General features: G+C 40.5%; 1 protein-coding gene across 1 annotated transcript; it reads left to right on the top strand.

The window, feature by feature from the left end:
• The first annotated feature begins 1,461 nt into the window (after window positions 1-1,461).
• Window positions 1,462-18,368, top strand: apobb.1 (apolipoprotein Bb, tandem duplicate 1). The gene is made up of 29 exons (XM_084736822.1): window positions 1,462-1,531; window positions 2,545-2,571; window positions 2,719-2,831; window positions 2,919-3,064; window positions 3,171-3,318; window positions 3,422-3,574; window positions 3,874-3,998; window positions 4,116-4,201; window positions 4,288-4,732; window positions 4,855-4,969; window positions 5,667-5,813; window positions 5,900-6,111; window positions 6,245-6,440; window positions 6,533-6,712; window positions 6,893-7,096; window positions 7,189-7,356; window positions 7,471-7,676; window positions 7,986-8,168; window positions 8,261-8,391; window positions 8,501-8,711; window positions 8,795-8,967; window positions 9,362-9,522; window positions 9,612-9,721; window positions 9,814-10,187; window positions 10,395-16,427; window positions 16,517-16,628; window positions 16,720-16,743; window positions 16,839-17,022; window positions 17,120-18,368. Exons 1-29 carry the CDS (start codon window positions 1,477-1,479, stop codon window positions 18,113-18,115), a joined length of 11,418 nt encoding a protein of 3,805 aa, XP_084592948.1. The 5' UTR covers window positions 1,462-1,476; the 3' UTR covers window positions 18,116-18,368.
• Window positions 18,369-20,473: the final 2,105 nt, after the last annotated feature.

Below are 20,473 nucleotides of genomic sequence, written 5' to 3'. Positions count from 1 at the left end.
AACTCTGCATGAACCTTTGAATCTTTACAGATCAAAGTTCGTCATCTAACTCATATTGAAGTTTGTAATGTTTTTCTGCTGTTTTCATTTGGGCTTGTGGCAGTGGAAGCAGAACAACAAGCATCTAAGTATTTTACTAATCCTGTAAGTACTGTAACTACAATTATTTTAACTGTAAAGACTAACCACATACCCATTTAAAACACTGAGGATAGACCTGATACATGTAGTATTGTGGTTTTTTTTTAAACTGTACTTAAATGTATTGTTAAATTAATGTAAAGCTGACCACACCTGTAACCAACAATTGTGTAACAGATGAAATGCTGCTTAAAGGTGTTGGTTTCTTTTTGGTCAGTGTCATTACCGGACAAAGCAGCTGATATGTTTATCATCTTTTCATCTTGGGGACTTTGTGTTTTTGAGCACGCCTTGATCACTCAGTGTTCACTAATGACTGTCTATCAGTGACCTAATTCACACTGGAGCTGTTAGCTTGTAAAACCTTGTTGATTGAGTTTGCATTTTTACAGCAGTTCAAGAATATTAACTTCTGCCTGATTACAGTATGGACCTTTAAAACCTTGGGATCTGAATTTAGTCCATATATTATCCATTAAGCCATAAGTCAAGACAGACTCCTTTAATTTAACCTTTAGTCATATGAATCATCACAAAAACACATAAAAACAATAATTATTGGATAAATAAATGAATTATTTAAAGTAACTACAAGGATCTTTCATATTGTGTTGATTTTGAACAAAAGCGGTAGTGTTTCCTAACCGGCTAACATGAGACTCACTTTAATTTTGGCTGGGAAAAATTAAAACTGAGGCTCACTTCATCTGATTTTGCAAAGAACCGGTGGCAGACATTAAAAATAACTGTACAGAAACATTCAATCTCACAGTGGATGGTCTTGTTTGCTGTCATATAAAAGCATCAGTATTAAATTAAAACTGTTTCAGTTAAAAAATCGTTGTAGTAGCTTTAACCAGCTGCAAGTGTTTGCTGTTTTATTGACAAATAGACAACATCAAGAAGTGGGCCTCAAGACTGATTGACCACACAACTGCTCTTCATGGATATCTCAGTTATATTACAAGCAGTGAAGTATTATAAAACCACCAGTATCTGATAAGGCGATGAGCTAATGAGCCTTAATTGAAAAGTCTTACGTGCATTTAATAATTCATCATCAGTGCATCTTTAGTGCGGCTAAAAGAACACATTTTGAAGATTTATTAGAATTGATCAGTTTTGTAAGCTTGTGGGCCATGAGTATCCCTTTAAACCTTTTGCCTTTGTCCCTCCACACAGGAGGCTGGAGTGGACTTTGAGCGTTCGAAGCACTGTCTGTGCCTCCCGGTCCTCCCCCCGGCTGAGGGTATAAAAGCCCCGAGCTGAGGCTGAGAAATCAGTCTCGTCTGAGTACTCGCCAACTACAAGGGAGAGAGCTTCAACGAACCCATCATGGGGGACTCAAAGCTCTGCCTTCTGCTGCTCCTCAGCACATCTGCCTTGGCTTGTGAGTAGTTCTTAGAAGATATTCTTTGTGTAACAGTATTGTTTTGTTTTTTTGTTTTTTTTTTAGTTATTTTTCCAATTTGGCTGTAAAATTATCTGATCAAATATATCCTAAATCCTTGAAAAGTATCTTACAATGTGCTTTAAAAATGACATGCAAGAATTCCTCCTAAAAGTGAAATGAGTCCCATCTATGTGTGGAGACATGCTATAAAAATAATAATAATTTTGTCCTAGGACCAGTGTTATATTATATATAAATATTCAGATTCTTTCCTGAAGTAAAAATACAAATACCACACTGTGAAAAAAATACACTCAAGTAAAAGTCCTGCAATTTAAACCTTACTCAACTAAAAGTACACAATTATTCCTCTCAGCAAAATGTACTTTAAGTATGAAAAGTTGAAGTAGTCACAGGGCAGTAATATCACTATTTACCACTATATATGATGTCTTGGATTAATATGAATGCTGCATTATTGTGCATTATGTTGCATTTTTACTGCTGTAGATGTTATTTTAACTTCTACTGATGGGTAATTTATTCTACAGCACTGCATCATATTCTGTAAGATCCTCATATGTATTTGAACCATGTATCTCGACAAAGTCAAATTCTCATGGTGTCAGAAAAACAGTTCTCAGCTTTGTGATGATGCTTTTCCAGAGTTTATTTAGCTTACGAAGTAGGGAAATTTTCTCAACCCATCTGGAAATATGTGGCTTTCACTGGACAGTAATCTGAAAAGTAACTAAAACTGTCAAATGTAGCGTTGTAAACAGTACAACATTTGCGTCTGTGATGTAGTGGACATGAAGCATAAAGTTGCATAAAATGGCAGTATTCACATTAAATAAAAGTACCTCAAATCAGTAGTACAGTACTTCAGTAAATGTACTTAGTACTATGGATTAGTGTAGTTATGCCATCTTTTATTTAACGGTCAGTCTAATTCTTTTCAGTTGAATTCGCACAACTAAAACGAATTCCCTTCCTTTTTGTCTCAACAGTTGCCCAAGAAGACCCAACCTGCCTGCGTGAGTTACTACTTTCTGTGATCATCACATTTAATTTTTGTGTTGATATCCAGTTTACACATTTACAATAATTTTATACAATTTAAAAGAGTAAATAAATTGCTTTTTTGTGCAAACTCTCTTATTAACATTGATTTTCTCTTGTAGTGGCCCAAAGATACAAGACCCTGCACAAGTACCAATACAGATATGAAGCTGAATCTCTGAACGGCTTGAACGGAGCCTCACAGCTCCAGAATGGACCCAAGGCTTCTTGCATGGTAAGAGAAAGCTCTTTTCAGTCACCTGAATTCTCTCTTTCCATCATTTTCAGAGAGTGAGATATATGTGTTTACCTTCTCTCACAGGTTGAAATTGAAGTGCCGCAGACTTGTAGTTTCATCGTCCGCACCACTGGCTGTAGCCTGAGTGAGGTGACCGACATGGACGCAGATGGAAACCCTGTGTTCACTCCTTCACCCAGCTCTGACGCCTTTGCTGCTGAAATGGAGAGGTACGTTGCTCAGTGAAAATCACTGATGTCTGTATGAAATGTTCATATATTTCGGATATTTTGAGAGACTTTGCGCTGATTTAATTTAAATATCATTTTCTTTCAGACATCCTCTGAAGGTTGTGGTTGAGGGTGTGTATGACGTGAAACTGTACCCTGAGGAAGGTGAGACAACGACCATCCTGAATGTGAAGAGGGGTATCATCTCCGCCCTGGCTGTGCCTCTGCTGGAGGAAGACAAGAACAAGAACATGGTACACTGATTCAAGAAAATCAGTATATTTCATTGTCACTTTCAAAGCAAATGTTGACAATTACAGCCTGTAGTAATACATATCCTCTAATTACCCATTTCAGCCCACCATCCATGGCAAGTGCAAGACCACTTACTCTGTCAACGCTAGAGAGGACATTGCAACTGACATCAACCTCAGCAGGGATCTGTCCAGATGTGACAAATTTGTCCCCATGAGAGATCACACCAGCCCTCTGGCACTCATCTCTGGCATGGTAAGAGATCCAAACTTTACTGTCCACAGTAGCAACATAATCTTTTCAGACAAACAAGGAACAACCAGGAAAGAAACAGTGTTGGTCATTTTTATTGATTATTATTTAAAGTGATCTTAATTTGATTACTGAACAAAATATGAAAGTTCCTTGTAATAGCTTTAAAACTGAAAAAAATGCTTGGAGGGGGTTTGTGAAGACACAATGCTCTCAAACTGGGATCTGTGATCTAATTATGCTGTATGAACAAGTTTGGGAACCCCTGCACTGCATTAATATGATTGTCTGTCTGTCTTCAGCACTACCCACTGGCCCAGCTTATCAGAAGCTCACAGACCTGCAACTACAAGTTTGACAATGAGAAGAAACACATGACCTCTGGCTCCTGCACTGAGAAACACATCCTCATCCCCTTCTCTCATAAGTAAGTCAAACCTTATACTACACTCTATAAAATGCTCCATTATATCTGCGTACATACTGATACGTCTCGTGCAAGAGATCTTTCTTTTATTTTGAATCATGTGTTATCTTCCCACAGGGGAGAATATGGAGTCACCAATGTTGGAAAGCAAGAACTCACTCTGGTTGAGGTTCTTCCTCACAATGAAAGAGTCTTTGACCACAGTAAGTACTTTGGTTAATTTGCATTGTTTGGATTTATAGATTGGCACTGAAGGTGACATTAAAACAATGTTGCTTGTGCTTCATAGGTGACATTGTCAAGGGTCTTCACATGGAGGCTGTCGAGGACAGGAGTGTGGTCCAGGATAAAGATGCAGCTCTGAACCTGCTGAGAGAACTGGCCGCTCTGCCCGAGACCGAGGGTGAGAGGAGGGCCCACCTCTTCCACAAGCTTGTCACCATGGTCCGTGGAATGAAGACTGAGACCCTGAGTCCCGCCATTCCCGAGGCTCTTGAGGTGTCCCGTGTCCTGACCTACCAGGTTCTGGCCCAGTGCGGAACCCCTGAGTGCAGCAGCGCCATCATGCAGATCCTCAGGACCTTCGACAGCTCTGCCCTCGAGGTTGATGCCGGTGTTTTTGCTATGGGACTCGTGTCCAATCCCTCTGCCCTCCTGATCAATGACATGCTCGAGATGGCCAAATACAAGCAGAGCAAGCCTATCATGTATGCCCTGAGCAATGTTGTCAAGAGGTGAGTGAAGATAACCGTACTTTATTCCAGGTTAAACATCTGAATAACATTTCAGCAGAAGTTTTTCCTCTTTGTGTAAAATATGATACTGATTCTAAATATCTTTCTTTTTTTTTCAACAGGTTCTACAAAGCTGAGGAAAAACTGATCCCTGAGATTTTCGCTGTTGCTCAGTTCATGGCTGGCCAGCTGGGTGACTGCTCTGGTGACAAGGACACCACTTTCATGACACTGAGGGTAGGTATCTCACCCAATAGCTCAAAATGGAAATGAGTGACAGGAATTAAATAGATTCATAAGCAGCAAAAGCACAAACACCTACCTTACATATCTATAAAGTATACAATTAAAATTACAGTATTCTTGTTTCCATAATATACAATTTATTTGTTAATTCCATATTCATGTGTATGGCTGTTATGTTTAGTGATGGATATTTTAATCCCTTGGACACTGTTAATGCTCAGTACGAAAGCAAACTGTCCTTGGATTTATCAGCAAAGCCAAATTGAAAAAAAGATCAAAAGTTAAAAATTCATGCTCCTTAATACAAGATTGCAGTAATTGGGATCATTTATTCCAAATTCAAATAGATTAATGAGCATTTATATATTTTTTGTTCATTATTTTGGGGTTTCACTGTGCCAAAAGGCAATACAAAAAGGCACTATTTGATACAAACCCTCCACTAAAGTAAGGGCAGAAACAATTATATAGAAATGTATGCTCAATGGAAAATACCATGTATTATAGTAAAATGCAGGGAATGAATTTGACAATTTAAGGAAGTAGGTTGTAACTGCCATTTAAAAAAAACCAAAACATCGGTAGGCCTATCTGACGTCCATTGGATGACCTCCAAAAGCATGTCTGAATTTAGATTCTGTCCAAATGAAGGAAATTAAATGAACGATTATTTTTGTTTTCATTCTAGGTTGTTGGAAACATGGCTCCAGCTGTGATACCTGCTGGTCCTGCACTCAGAGCCGCCGTGATCGGGTGCGTGAACCAACCTGCAGCTTCCCCGGCTGTGCAGCAGGCCGCCATTCAAGTGTTCAGGCTGACCACCGTCCCTGAGGAGGCAAGTCAAATTATTTAAAAGTTTTGACACATTATTGGAATATATCTACTGTATATGCTAATTTTATTGATCTCTTTTGGTCACAGGGTAGAGAGATTCTCATGCAGGTGCTTTTGGACAGTGCCAGCCCCATGCAGAAGCGTATTGCTGCCTACCTGGTACTTATGAAGGATCCCCAGCCCACTGAACTGGCCCAGCTGGTTAATGCCTTGCCCAACGAGCAGGACAAACAAGTCAAGAGCTTTGTGATCTCCCACATTACCAACATCCTGTCCTCAACTGAGCCAGAGACCCAGGAGTAAGTGATAAGCAGTTACATCTATGCATTTATACTTTTTCTTTAAAAAAATATTGTCTATGATGATTGTGAATGATTATTGCAGTCCTGATTTGATCCCTATAAAAACTGTAACACTTTCTTCTTTCCACAGACTGAGACAGAAGATTCGTGACGCTCTGCAGGGTAATGAGATCGGACAAATTATGGACCCCACCAAGTTTTCCCGCAACTACAAGATGGGATCCCTGGAAGGCAACATGATCTTTGAGGGTACCAGCTACCTGCCCAAGGAGGTCATGCTTGAAATGACTCTGAAGGCATTTGGCTATGACATCGATATGATGGAGGTAAACATTTTCAGCTTTTAATGGAATTCAAGCTTTGAAATTATTTTTCAGTAAGTTAAGTTGTGACTGTGAAAAATTTGTCATTTTTATAGATTGGTATGGAGGGCAAAGGATTTGAGCCAACCGTTGAGGCCCTGTTTGGAAAGAACGGATTCTTCCCCGACACTGCCCTGAAGACAATGTACTTTGTCTCTGAAAACATGCCACTCAGAGTCAATGAGATCCTGCAGAACATGCTGCCAGCTCTGAGGAGAGACAGGATGAGGAGACAGGTACTCAGACCAATCAATTCGTTCATTCATTGTTCATAACTGCTTGTCATTGAAGGGTTGCAGGGGGACTAGGGGATAGGCTCCAGCCCCCCTGCATGTTTTGTACAAATGACTAAAAAGACTAAAAACCACTGTGATCAATGAATGATCTTGTAATACATTGTGCAAATTTATTTTTAGGCCTCCCAGAACTTGATGAGGGACATTGGACGCAACATCAACAAACTGGTGAGGGAACTGAAGACAGCTCAGTCTCCTGAGGCAATGGTTTACCTGAGGCTTTTGGGAAATGAGCTGGGATATATGAGGACCAACGAAATGGAGGAGATGGCCTACTCTGCTGCCATGATGATTGACAGCATGTTCAAGATGTTCCCTACTGATGTAAGACAATTGATAGTTATCTTTTAAAGAGAAAATGCATTAATTAAGATGTTCATGATTTAACTGTCCTATGTGTATTTTATTTGCCACAGATAATGAAGGCACTGATGACCAAGGCTGACAACACAATCTTTGCCCACTACATCTTCATGGACAATGAATTCTTCCTGCCTACTGTCACTGGTGTGCCCCTCAGGGTTGCACTCTCTGGTACTTTCACCCCTGGCATCAAGGGTGGACTTCACATTACCCGTGACATGGTAATTATCTTGAAAATTCTTTCCAAAAATGGGTTTTACAGCCAACTAACTGCATGGTTTTCCATTGCATATAATTAACACAATAAGTCACCTATATTTCCTGCGTTTCCACAGAGCGAAGTTACCTTCATGCCCTCTGCTGGCATTGAGTTTGTAACTCAGGTTGGCTCCCACATGCCTGAATTCGTCAACTCTGGATTAGAGATGCACACCAACATTTTCCACGAAAGTGGGGTCACTGCCAAGATCTCCATGGAACGTGACGGTGTCAAGCTGACCCTCCCTGCTCCACAGAGTCCTACAAAGCTCATCAAAATGACGTAAGTCTGAACAGACTTTTCAGATATTATGTTGTTTTCTCCAGCCTAAATACAAGAACACAGGTAACACTATCATTAGTAATGGGAAACGAAACAGGCAGAACATAACAGGGACAATGTTATTCAACAAGGGAAATTTGAAAATAGATGTGTTTGACCTTAATTGCAACATTTATTCTCTGTGTAATTATGGCCTCATGAATATAATTAAGTGGATCTTATATCTGTGATAGCAACAATTTGAACTATTCTACATTTAAATTTAAACAACAAAAGTTAAATTTTATCTTTGCTATGTTTAAAATTTAGAAACAAACTGGTGGCAGTGACTGGATCAGAGGTGAAGACCATTCCCCCAATGGTGATGGACAAGGTTGATGTCAGTGAATGCACCCCCTTCTTCGCTGGAATGAAATACTGCACTGCCCTTCAGTACACTGATGCTTTCTCTCAGGAGACAGCCCCTTACTTCCCCTTCACTGGAGACAGCAAGTGAGTAAAACTTTCTAAACCACCAGCAAGTAGTTCTAATTTTAAATACATTACCTGTGAATATTAACTGATCAACTGAACTTTCTAAATAGATTTGAAGTGGAACTCCACCCCACTGGTGAAGTCACTGAGTACACAGCCACTCTTGCCTACGAGCTCCTCAGGGAGGGAGATGAGGGCCGGCAGAAGGTTGATGCTGTGAAGTTTATTCTGAGGGCTGAAGGTAAAATACAATATTAGATAATGTTTCTTATTCATCATTAACTCAATTTGGAAAAGCTCCAAAGTTTATTGGAGTTACAAATATTAATCAGTTGGTTGGCAAACAACAGGTGCAGACCCCACTGAGGCCAGAGTAGTCATGAAATACAACAGAAGGAGGAATGTCATCACCGCCGACATCGAGATCCCCGACTACGATGTGGAGGCTGGACTCAGGCTGGGTGTTGTGGATGGAAACACCAAGGGCAAAGGAACTCACTCCATCTCTCTTGACTTTATAAACAAGAACATCCCTCAGCTCTCCCTGGTCGGCCGTGCCAAGTAAGAAATCCAAAATAAATCCTCATGGTATAACATTAACATCATAATTCAGAGTGCATTAACTCACTGTTAACATTTTTCAGTCTAAAGGAGATGAAGGAAGGTATGCTGCAGGTCCAACTTCTTGTTCCCTCTATCAATGCCGATGCCACTTTCACTGCCAACATGAAACGTGATGAAGAATTGGATTTGGAGCTCAAGAGTGACATCAAGGTCATGGCCGCCACATCTGAGCAGAAAATTGAGATGAAATATGGTAATGTAATTTTTCAGCTAGATCTTTTTCTGAATATTAAATAAGAATTAATCAGATAGTTGTTTATATCTTAGATATGTGCATTTAAACCTGGGATGCATCTTAAATATTGCTACATCTGGCATTGTTAAAATTTATGTTAAAATTTATTGTCCAAAGCCAATCACATGACATTGTCTGGTATTTAAAAGCGACTGACAGAATGAAAATTTGACCATCCTCCACATACTGCAGTCATCAAACCAAAATGATTTTATAATCTGCCATTTTGTCTGAGAGGAAATGCAAAATTTGATTTTGCTCAAAGTTTACTCCCAGCTCAACTATAACCTGGGGTTTTGCGAAATGCTTCCTTATGTCTCAGGATTCATTTTATTGCACTCTATTATTGCAGATGGCAGCAAAATTGAGGTTGAGTTCAAGTCTGATGTGAATACTGAGACCTCCAGCTTGCCATACACTGATATGGTTGAGAAGTACGGCAACCAACTTCTTGACATGCAGGTGGGACAGACTGACATGAAGGTCCGTCACATCTTCCAGAAGTTTGCAGAGGTATGAATCTTGGATTTAACAATCAATCAGATATTTTTTGGTAAAAATGTGAAGCATGCATAAAACACTGAATTGTCTTTCATTCTTAGGCTACAAACAACTACATGGAAATGCATGGTGATGATATCCCCTACATTAAGAACTTCAGAGTACCTGATATGCCTGAGATTTCCCTGCCAGAGATACTGTTCCTGATTACGTAAGTGTGCACAACTCTGCAAAAAAAAAAAATTAAATTATGTGAATGTTTTTCCAAAACATTTATGCATTGAACTTGTGTCTTTTTAACAGTGACGCAAAGGCTGTGTACCACTTCAACAATGAGCTCTTCACCATCGCTATCCCTCTCCCACTTGGAGGAAAGTCAACAGAAGACCTTCACTTCCCACCAGCTTTGAGCACACCTAGCTTGTCTCTACCCCAGTTTGGACTGGAGATTGTCTCCATGGAAATTCCCATCCCAGAGCTTGTTGTACCTGAGAGCATCACACTGTCTATTCCTCTTTTCGGCAAAGCTGAACTATCAGCTCTTGTGAAGAGTAACCTGTACGACATGGAGGCCTCAATGGTTGCTGGCAAAGATGTTGTGGAGGCACCAAGCTACTCAGCTAAATTTGATGTGAAAGGAACCTCCCCACTTGACATCCTCTCCATCAAGATGGAAGGTACTTCATAGTAAACATCATACAGGAATTCAGAATGTATATTGTTATCCCTAACTCACAGATAAAATGATATGTTCGTCACTCTTAGTAGCATCAGCTTTTGGCTAACAATTTTCAACCTCCACTAACGTGAAACAATGTGCTGAACAGTAATCATACTCTGAAATTATCAGTTATCAATCTTCTTTTTTTTCCTGTCTTATTTAGGCTCTGGGATGTTTGCCTCTACTGATTCCATCAAGGCCCATTTGAAGAGCTCTTTGGCCCATAAATTCATCGAAGCCAGTATCAGTATTGTTGAGGAAGCAACAATCACAGACAAAATCAACTTGAAATCAACCAGCAAGATCGAAGCCACAAGCCCATTCGGTCTTAACATTGACCTAGAGCACACTGGTATGGCTGGAGTCAACACTGAAGAAATCTCTGCTGACAGCAACTTTAACGGAATGTTCAAGGCTGGACCCATGTATGGCAAGACCATTTCAACCCAGTCATTCGCCATCTTCCCATTCAGGCCAGAGGCAAAGATCGATTCTTCTGTTCAGATCGACTCCACCATTGTTCAGGCCAAGAACACAATTGCAGCATCCTTTTCCAATGGTGAATTCTCAGTTGTGTCTAACACCAATGCCTTTGAAGACATCTTGACCAATGATGCTGAGCTGTCCTTCAAAGACAACAAGCTGTCACTGAAGTGTGATACCAATGCCCTCGCTCTTGGTATGAAGATCCGCAACCAGGCTGAAGCCTCTGCTGGTGCCAGTGAATTTGTCATGAGAATGGAGACAAATACAGACTACTCTGAAAACCGTATTTACTCTCTGCTGACTGCCTCTCTCGATGTCAATGGTCTGGCTGTAAACAGTGATGCCACCGTGAAGCTCCTTGAGAATGAAGCTATTCACAAGGTCACTCTGAAAATGAACAAGGATGGTTTGACCACAAGTGGAACAACCACCCTGCAGAGCCCACTGTCCCTGGAGAACACCTTTAATGCTGAGCTTGATGCTTCAAGGGCTACCCTATCCATCATTAACAAGGCTGCAGTGCGTGACACCAAAGTTGATAATTCCAACACTCTGACCATTACCCTCTCTAGCCTTGACTTCAACTCAAAGGCTGAAGCCACCGCAAGTGAGTATGCCACTTACACTCATGATATCACCATCGACCTGAAACCCTACACTGCTTCTGCAAATGTCAATAACAACCTGAAACTTCTGGAGGCCAACTTCATTAATGAGGCTCAGCTGAAGGCAGAGCTGTACAAGATGGACCTGACAGGAAGCCTGCAAGCCGTGTATGGTGAGGAAGAGATCAAGCACACCTATCAGGTAAATTACGCTGATATGACTGCTAATGCAAAGTGCAGCACCACTGGAAAAATCTTTGGATCTCACATGAGCCAAAACGCCGAGCTTGAAGTTGTTGGTCTCGCTGCAAGAATCACCAATGATGCCCGCTTCAACTCACAGCCAATGCGCTTTGACCACACCATCCGCTGCAGTATTGTTCCTTTTGATTTCAACCTTGATGCCATTTTCAATGCTGATGGTGACATGACCATGTATGGAAAGCACAGTGCCCAGCTCTATGGCAAGCTTCTCCTCAAAGCACAGCCCCTGGCTTTTGCTAGCTCACATGAATGCAGAGCATCACTAACCCAGCAGCTAGATAGTGGTTTTACCCTTGAGACCACATTTGACAACAAGATGGATAATGTGCTGTCACTCCAAGAGCAGAAGACCAGTTTTAGAATGAAAACTAAAGTGAATGAGCATGCCCTGAACCAGGACATGAGTGTTTACAACACTGATGAGAAAACTGGAATTGAGATTTCCAATACCATCCTCACAAACATGTTCAACACAGAATCCACAGAGAACCAGGAATTCACCATCTCTGGCTTCCTTAAGTATGACAAGAACACAGACAGCCATATGATTCAGTTCCCTCTCATTGAAAATGTGCCTGTCTTCTTGGAAAGCATCAAGGGCTTTGTTGTGCAGATTGCAGAGGCGCTGCAGAACTACATCAACAATGAGGAGATCAGAGCTAAACTTGAGGCTCTTCCCCAGCATGTAAGTGACTTCATTTCTCAACTGAATGTAGAGGGCAAGCTTATTCAGCTGAAGCAGTATTTCAATGATTTTACCCAAGAATATGTCATCTCCATGGATGATGTGGAAGCCTTTTTTGGAAACCTGAAGGTTACTGTTGAGAAGCTGCTGGCTGATCTCACTGTTTACATCCAAAACTTTGCTGATATGATGAAGGAGATTATTGTTAGTGGCACCCTGCCTGAAACTCTCATTCAGAAGGTCCAGGAACAGCTGAATGCCTTTAATGAGGAGTATGACATCAAGGCTATGGTTGTGTATGTGATTGATACCATGAGGGAGATGATCCAGCAGATTGATCTGGAAAAACTGAAGGACACCAGCATCGCATTCCTGCGTGATGTTGATGCCAAGTATGAAATCATGGCTAATGTAGAGGCAATGATGAGTGACACGAAACGAATGATTGAGGACTTTGACATGCAAAGATTTGTTGCCGATCTGAAAAGATTCATTTCTTCCTTCAACTTCAACCGTTCAATTAGGATCCTAGTGAGTCGGATTCCCACACGGTATCTCAGTGATATAACAGATAATATTAAGGAACTGATCCGGGACCTTGACATCGTAGGTAAGATCAACACATTCCTTGACAAGATGAGAGAGTTGACTGCAAAGTTTGAGGCTGATAAAAAGGTTCAAGCTATCTTGGACAATGCTGTGGAGCTCATCAAGCAGTTCAGAATTGAGGAAACCATCAGGGCTGTAGCCAATATGGTGAAGGATGCTGACATTCCTACCAAATTCATGCAAGTCTTCCAGGATGCTATAAACTACTTGAAAACAACAGAAGTTAAGGATATGATTCAAGGGCTGAATATGTATATTGATACTATTGTGAATAAGCTGAAGTCATTGGAGTATAATGACTTTGTGGATTATACCAATCAGTATATTGCTGAGTACACAGCTTACGTGAATGAGCTGATCAGGACCCTTGAAATCCCCCAGAAGCTTGAGGCAACAAGAGACTTTGTCAACACTGTCTTAACCTCTGTTAAAGGTTTTGTGGAATACCTGAGAGAAATCAAAGTTGCAGAAGTTATGAAATCTGTAAAGGATATAGCTGACCAGCTTGTATTTGAGAACCTTAGAGGATTTGCTGACTATATAAAACAAAGAATTACAAACTTTGATGTCAAAGCTGAGATGACCTCTTATCTGAGGTCCCTGAGCAATTGCTACAGAATGGTCGTAGGGATCACCACTGAAATCCTCTCCGAAGTTGTTACGATGATCAAAGATCTGCTACCCGATCAAAAAATCATCAGCGAGATTGAGCAAATCATTGATGGGCTTGTCGCTGAACTCAAGAAACTTGAGTTGAACACGCCATCCTTCATGATTCCTTTCACTGATCTTACTTTGCCTTCAATGAAGTTCAGCATGAATAAGCTTCAAGAGTTTGAAATCCCAACACAGCTGGACATCCCTGAGTTCACCATCCTGGGCTCCCACACTGTGCAAGCCACCACAATTTCCTTTGATGACATCAAGCAGAGAATCATTGACCTTATTGACTTCATTGTAAACTTTGAGATCAAAATGCCTGATATGGATGTTTTCTTTGGAGACCTGACTTTGAGCTACATCCCTCCCATTCCTGAGATAACCCTCCCAGAAATGACTCTTTCTGACATCTCATTCCCTACCATCCCACAAGTTCCTGTAGAAAAGCTTGTCAAGTCTCTTCAGGTTCCTGAGATCAAGCTGCCAACCATTCCAAGTGGAATCATGGTCCCATGCTTTGGTAAACTCTATGGTGAGATCAAATTCCATACTCCCATCTACACTGTCAAGACATCAGCTGAGTTCCAAAACTCCACTGAGAGTGAAATGACACCAACATTCACTGGTTTCCTGACTTCCCAGGCCACATCAACTTTTGAAATTCTTAATTACAAACTTGACTCCACTGCTCGTATTGCAATCCCAAAAATGAGTCGTGTTATCTTCGCAGAGACTGTGAAGTTGACCCATAATGCTCTTGGAGTTGAACACCAGGCATCTGTAACTCTCTATGGCCTATCAGCCCAGGCCCAAGTCAAAACTACCATCAAGGTTACCACTTCACCTTACACTGCTGAGTTTATGAACACCGGCTTTATTGCAATGGAAGAAGGAATGTCTGCCTCTCTCGATACAACTTACACTCATTTAGTGGACCTCCCAGTTTTCAATGTCAGAACTGAGGCCACTGTAACCCAGAAAGCAATTGCTCGTCAGGATGGCTTAACCCTCACTCTAACAGTTGACAATTCAGGCAATGGCAAGTTTAATGCCGAAGATGGCACCCACAAGAGCAACCTGCAAATGTCACTCACTCCCAGCATTGTCACTCTAACTTTCTCTGGTGATACAGACTCTACAGTCTTGAAGATGAAACAGCAAATTACAGCTGAAGTTGGCACCTTTACCTACTTCAAGTTTAATGTCCGCAATGAGGCAGAGGCACCCATAATTAAGAACAGTCTTGTCGTGGCAACTGGACATGCCAACCTTTATGATATGAAGGTTGAGCTGAGGGCAAACCATGACACAGAACTATTTGGTGCAGTCAGTGGAGTCCTGTCTAATGGAATCATCTTTTTAGTCCGGCCTGTTGAGTTTAACTTTGAATTCCAAAACAAAGGAAATGCCAAGGTCAACATTTTTGAAACTCTGACTGCTAAGATAGATCTGCAGAATGACTACTCAGCCATCTTCAAGCCCGACAGCCAACACATGAACACCGTAGCTCTGGCTCGTCTTAATCAGTACAAAATGTTCTACAACTTCACTGTTGACAATAATGAAAATGAGGCTGGCTTCTTTGTTGCCATGGACGGTGAAGCCAATCTTGACTTCCTGACATCTCCCATCAGCATTCCTGAGATTGATCTGCCATTTATTGACTTCCGTACTCCAGCTATCAGCGATCTAAACTTATATGAGCAGACTGGATTGAAAAACATTTTGACTACCACTGAGCAGACTGTGGATATGGATGCCAAAGTTGTTTACCACAAAAGCAAGGTTGCCCCCCTTGTTGATATGATGGGTCTGATCCAGATTCCATCTATGGATAACCTGATGTCAGAGCTGTCCTTCAAGTCTGCCATCATCAATCTGAATGTCAATGCTGGACTGTATGCTGAGGATGATCTTGTATTCCGCATGGGAGCTACCACAGCCTCTGTGTTTGAGGGTCTCAAAGCCAAACTTGATGGCACCACTAGTCTGACCACTAAGAGAGGAATCAAGCTGGCCAATTCCCTGTCCCTTGAAAATCCTCACATTGAAGGCACTCATGATAGCACCATCAGCATGAGCACTGAGACTTTTGAAACTGCCGTCTCTGTGGCTACTGTTGCAAAGATTGCCCTGCCTATACTCAATCTGGAGGCAAACCAAAATCTGGTTGCAGACACCAAAACCAAACCAAATGTTGTCTCCACCTTTAGGATGAAGGGTGATTTCAATATCCCTGTGATCAGGGCTGTTGGAAAGGCTGAGGCAGACCACAGTATGAAGCTGGAGGGAACCTTTGAGGTCTTTGAGATTTCCATGGAGACATCCACTAGGGCAAACATGGATGGCACAGTGCTTGAAGATTATCTAATGTTGGGAGTTCTGGATAATGAGGCTAATCTGTATCTGAATAATGATGGCCTTCGCTCCACCTCCAAGATTATTGCTGATGCCAAGCTTAACTCTGGCACCACCAAAGTCATGGGCATGGATGTAAATGAGAACCTTGCTGTTGAAGCCTCCCTGAGCCGCGTGTATGCAGTGTTTAAGTATACTGGAAACAACGAGGCAAACATGTTTAATTTCAATACCAATGGCAAACATGTTGCCCAGGCTACAATTGATCTTGTACCAACCTCTTCCTTGACCGCCGATATTGAGATAGATATTTCTCAGCCAACCAACATGGGTGACCTTACCATCTTTGAGAAGACTGTTGCTGAAGTGACAGCCACCACACAGAAGATGTCTACCAATTTCAAGTTTGCCAGCCCACTGTACACCACAAACCTGGTAACTGAAGTAGAGGGAATCATTCCTGTCTTCAAGGTCACCTTTAAGTCCTCTGCCACCTCTGTCTTTGTGCTCTTGGACTATGACATGGACGGTGAGTTTATGAAATTCTCTGAATATATTCATCAATTTTATTGTGCAAGCATTGTTGAACACTAAATCTTGCAAAATTTCTTTCAATAGCTTCTACTACTGCAAATTTTGAGAATGAAGCTCTGAACATGATTAACAAGCTTGCCCTGACACACGCAGACCTGACCATGGATGTCAACCATGTCATTAACCAAGCCTTGAGGTAACATACTGGGTTTACACAACATATGTTGAACAATTACTTCTGATATTCAAGATTTATCGTAATTAACTCCTTTTTCTCAACATTTTAGCGGACAGCCCCAGGCTGACGACAGGTAAATATTTACCCTTAATTAGATTCCTTTCTATTAAATATCACTCAAAGAATTAATTGTGATTTTTAATTTTAAATTCTTTCTTTCTCTTCCAGTGTCTCTCGCCATACCCTGAATGTGGACATCACCAGTGCTACTTTCACAGATATGAACCTTCGTTATGCTGCTCGCAGAGATGGTATCAGTGCCTCTGTGTCTATACCCTCCTCTGGCTTCCTGGGCTTTCAGTTCAATGGAAGAGTCCCTCAGATGAGCGCAAGAGTCTATGGTCGTTATCCTGTGAGTATAATTACCATGACCGTTTTGACACAACTGAAAATTAAGCATTAAAACCAAAATATAACTAAAATAATATTTAATTTCTTCTTTTTAACAGTCTGTCCCAGATGTTGATGTTGACATGCTGGTCATCAGATCATCTCCTAAGGATGCTGACAAGATGAGCCTGCAGATTGCCTACGACATGGAGGTACCCAAAGTAGCGCTGACTGAGCTCAAGACAAGACTGCCTTCCATCATCTCTACCTTCACCATGTTTGCTGACAAGTACCACATCTCAAGCAACATGGAGGAGTTGAAAAACACTGTTGTTACCCGCATCACCGAGGCTTACGATGCTGCAGTCAACTATGACGCTCAAATGAGCCAGCTGTCAATCTTCTACAGAAACATCATTGTCCAGTACCAGCAGACCGTCCAGGTCGTCCTGGATGCTATCGTCAAGGTCTTGAGGGAGACCCAGTTCAGACTGCCTGGGTCTGATGAGATGACCACTCTCCCTGAGGTCCTGAAGAAGCTGACCAGCAGCATTGCTGCTATGCTAGATATGACCATCCAGAGAATCTATGAAAACATGGAGACCTACTACAACTCCTTTGTTGAGATGATCAGCAGTGTGAAGTTACGCATGCCAGTTGGTGATGCCATCACTGGAGGCCAGATCTTCGATCAGTTCAAAACAGCTTTCAAGAATATCTTTGATGAAGTTGTGGACTTTGTGAAAAATATGGAGAGTCTTGACACAATGCTAGAGAAGATTGGTGAGACCCTGAAAGCTATTGTTGAGAAATCACAGGAGTTTGTTGACTCTATCAAGTCTGACTATTTAGATGCAGTGTTCATCAACATCAATGTCCTCTACCGTAACTTTATCACAGTCATGAAGAAAGTTGTTGACCAGATCTCTGCCTTAAATATGGAGCAGGTCAATCATGCATTTGAGTACATTATGGACATGTTCATTTATGTAGTGGACCAGTTCAATAACACTGTTAATGGTTTCCTGCAGCAAGCTTCAGTGGAGGCTCAAGCCCACATGAAAATTAGTGACGGAAAGCTTGAGATTGACCTTCCATTTCCCTTCCATCAGTGAGGAACCCTCACAGACTGAGGCCTAAGTCCATGTGAAACACTGCCATCTGTTCAAAACACATGCTTGGAAGGAGTATGGACAATTAGCTCTATAACCATATTTATAACAATGAGTTTAACAAAAACACCTGTTGTATCATTTTAATTTGGATGGCTTACTGTGTACAAACACTGACAATGTAAAGTTTCAATGAAACCCATCTTCCTGCAAAGAGTCAAAAGCATCAATAAACTACATTAATGAAATCTGTAAATGTCTGTTTTCCTATTTTGTGATGTTTTTTTGGCACTGAGAGCAAAAATGCATTTATTTAGATTCATTTGAGAAAGTATTGGTAATTTTTTGATAACTGAGGATCTGCAAAATTGAGTAATTAACTAATTCAATCAGATGGTACAGTCACTAATTATTGGTGATGTTAAAAGCAGTCTAAATTCATGTAGACTGTATTCTTTTATGTTTATGCTAATTTTCTCAACCAAATGTGTATATACTGCATATGCACATGCACCGTAAAGGTTTAAGTAATTCCAACACACACACACACACACACACACACACACAAACAAACAAACAACAAAAAGCTGAAAAAATGTGTTTGACGTTTATAGTATAATATTAATCAGGCATGACATTCATGTATTTATAGACACTACTATACTATGGTTTTGTTTGATATTTGTGTGTTTGATATGCCTAATATACTTGTTTTGGCATATATTTGGAAACTGATGAAAATAACATGATTGGATGGGTTATAACATTCTAGGCTATAAAACAAATACATGATCTTTTATGCAATTATCCTTATGACTGTATTATCTGACCTGCTCTGTGGCCTGGATTATAACCAGTCCAGTCCTTGCCATTTTGGTTCCCTGAGTGAGAACATCCATATTGTTATACCACTGCATATGAAGTAGCACCGTACAAATGCTTTATTTAATTAACTTCATTTTATTAGTAACAAAGGGTAAATACTACTACTACTAATAATAATAATGATAATAATAATAATGATAACATAGCAGTTACTATCAGTTATACAGAGATCATAGATGATTGGCAGAACTAACATACTTCACAGAGAGGTGTGGATGGAAGATCAGATCTGGGATCTTCTCCAGCAGCTGGGGGCTTCTACATATTTCCTAAGTGCATCTACACAGTTACAGAGTAATTATTAGCCATATTAGCCTATTATAAGCAAAAACGTGTAGCTGATATATTAATATATCCTGTACCTCAAATATTCCAGAACTCAACTCATTTTCTTTGATAAATGAACGAACAACATTCTGAATATTTTAAAAAGTCTGTATTGAGAATAATGCCGTGTTCAGTTCTCAAATCAATATATGATTTCACCTCTGTGGTTGTCAGGCTTTATGCCTTTATTAGACAGTGACAGCTGAAGAGAGACAGGACTGCGGGGAGAGCAAGAGGGAATGTCCTGGGCTGAATTCGAACCCAGGCCGCTGTAATAAGGACTCAATACATCTTATCTAACAATGACATAACAGGTAAGTTAGTTAAACTTAAAATGTGTTTGTAATGCTATTATAAACAATAATAAACTCATTATTAACATTATTAAGCAATCTATGAACTGTTAACAAGTTTCTTATAAGTGATTTTAAATATCTTATTATTAACAATATAGGTGTTTATGATGCTAGCACTTCTACAGTCTTATTAATACATTAATGTTTATTAGCATCTTATGCTTGTTACAGGCATTATTATACATAACCCTATAAAACCAGCGTTCACCTGTATTTGACTGTAGGCCCACTCCAATATGACAGTGCTGACTTATGATCCAGAAGAAAAGGAGGCCACCATGTTTTTATTTGAATGTACTGCCCTTCCAGAGCAAACAGACAGATCACTGTTTTCATTGCCATCTACTGGTGTAAATGTAGAGTGTCAACCCAGGCGACATTATATATGGTCTCATGCCTGTTGGTGACAGTTATAGGTCTGTGTGTTTGAACACAGATTGTGCTGTAAATTTTTAACATATTATTTATTAAGGGCTTAACATTCAAAAAGTGAGCCAATCTGCTTCATCAGTACTGTTTGGATGTGTTTGATCAAATCTGTCTGACAGTAAACAACCCAACAAATGACAGCACATTGAGAAGCTCAGTGTTGCTGGATATTGATCGGTGCACAGAACTACATAACATCAAACTTCCAGAGAACAAAGGGGATTGGAGCACACTGATTAATTCACAGCCGACGTCATCACAACTGATTCACGTTTTCTTCAAGTTACAGACTTTATATACTTTATAATTTAACTGTTTATCACCAGTGTTTTTTTATATATATAATTATAAGACAGTATGCACT

The sequence above is a fragment of the Lutjanus erythropterus genome, chromosome 15 (genome assembly GCF_056507025.1).
Source record: "Lutjanus erythropterus isolate fLutEry1 chromosome 15, fLutEry1.hap2, whole genome shotgun sequence".
NCBI classification, from domain to species: domain Eukaryota; kingdom Metazoa; phylum Chordata; class Actinopteri; order Lutjaniformes; family Lutjanidae; genus Lutjanus; species Lutjanus erythropterus.
The sequence above is the reverse complement of the archived record's forward strand: the minus strand, read 5'-3'. Positions and strand labels throughout refer to the sequence as shown.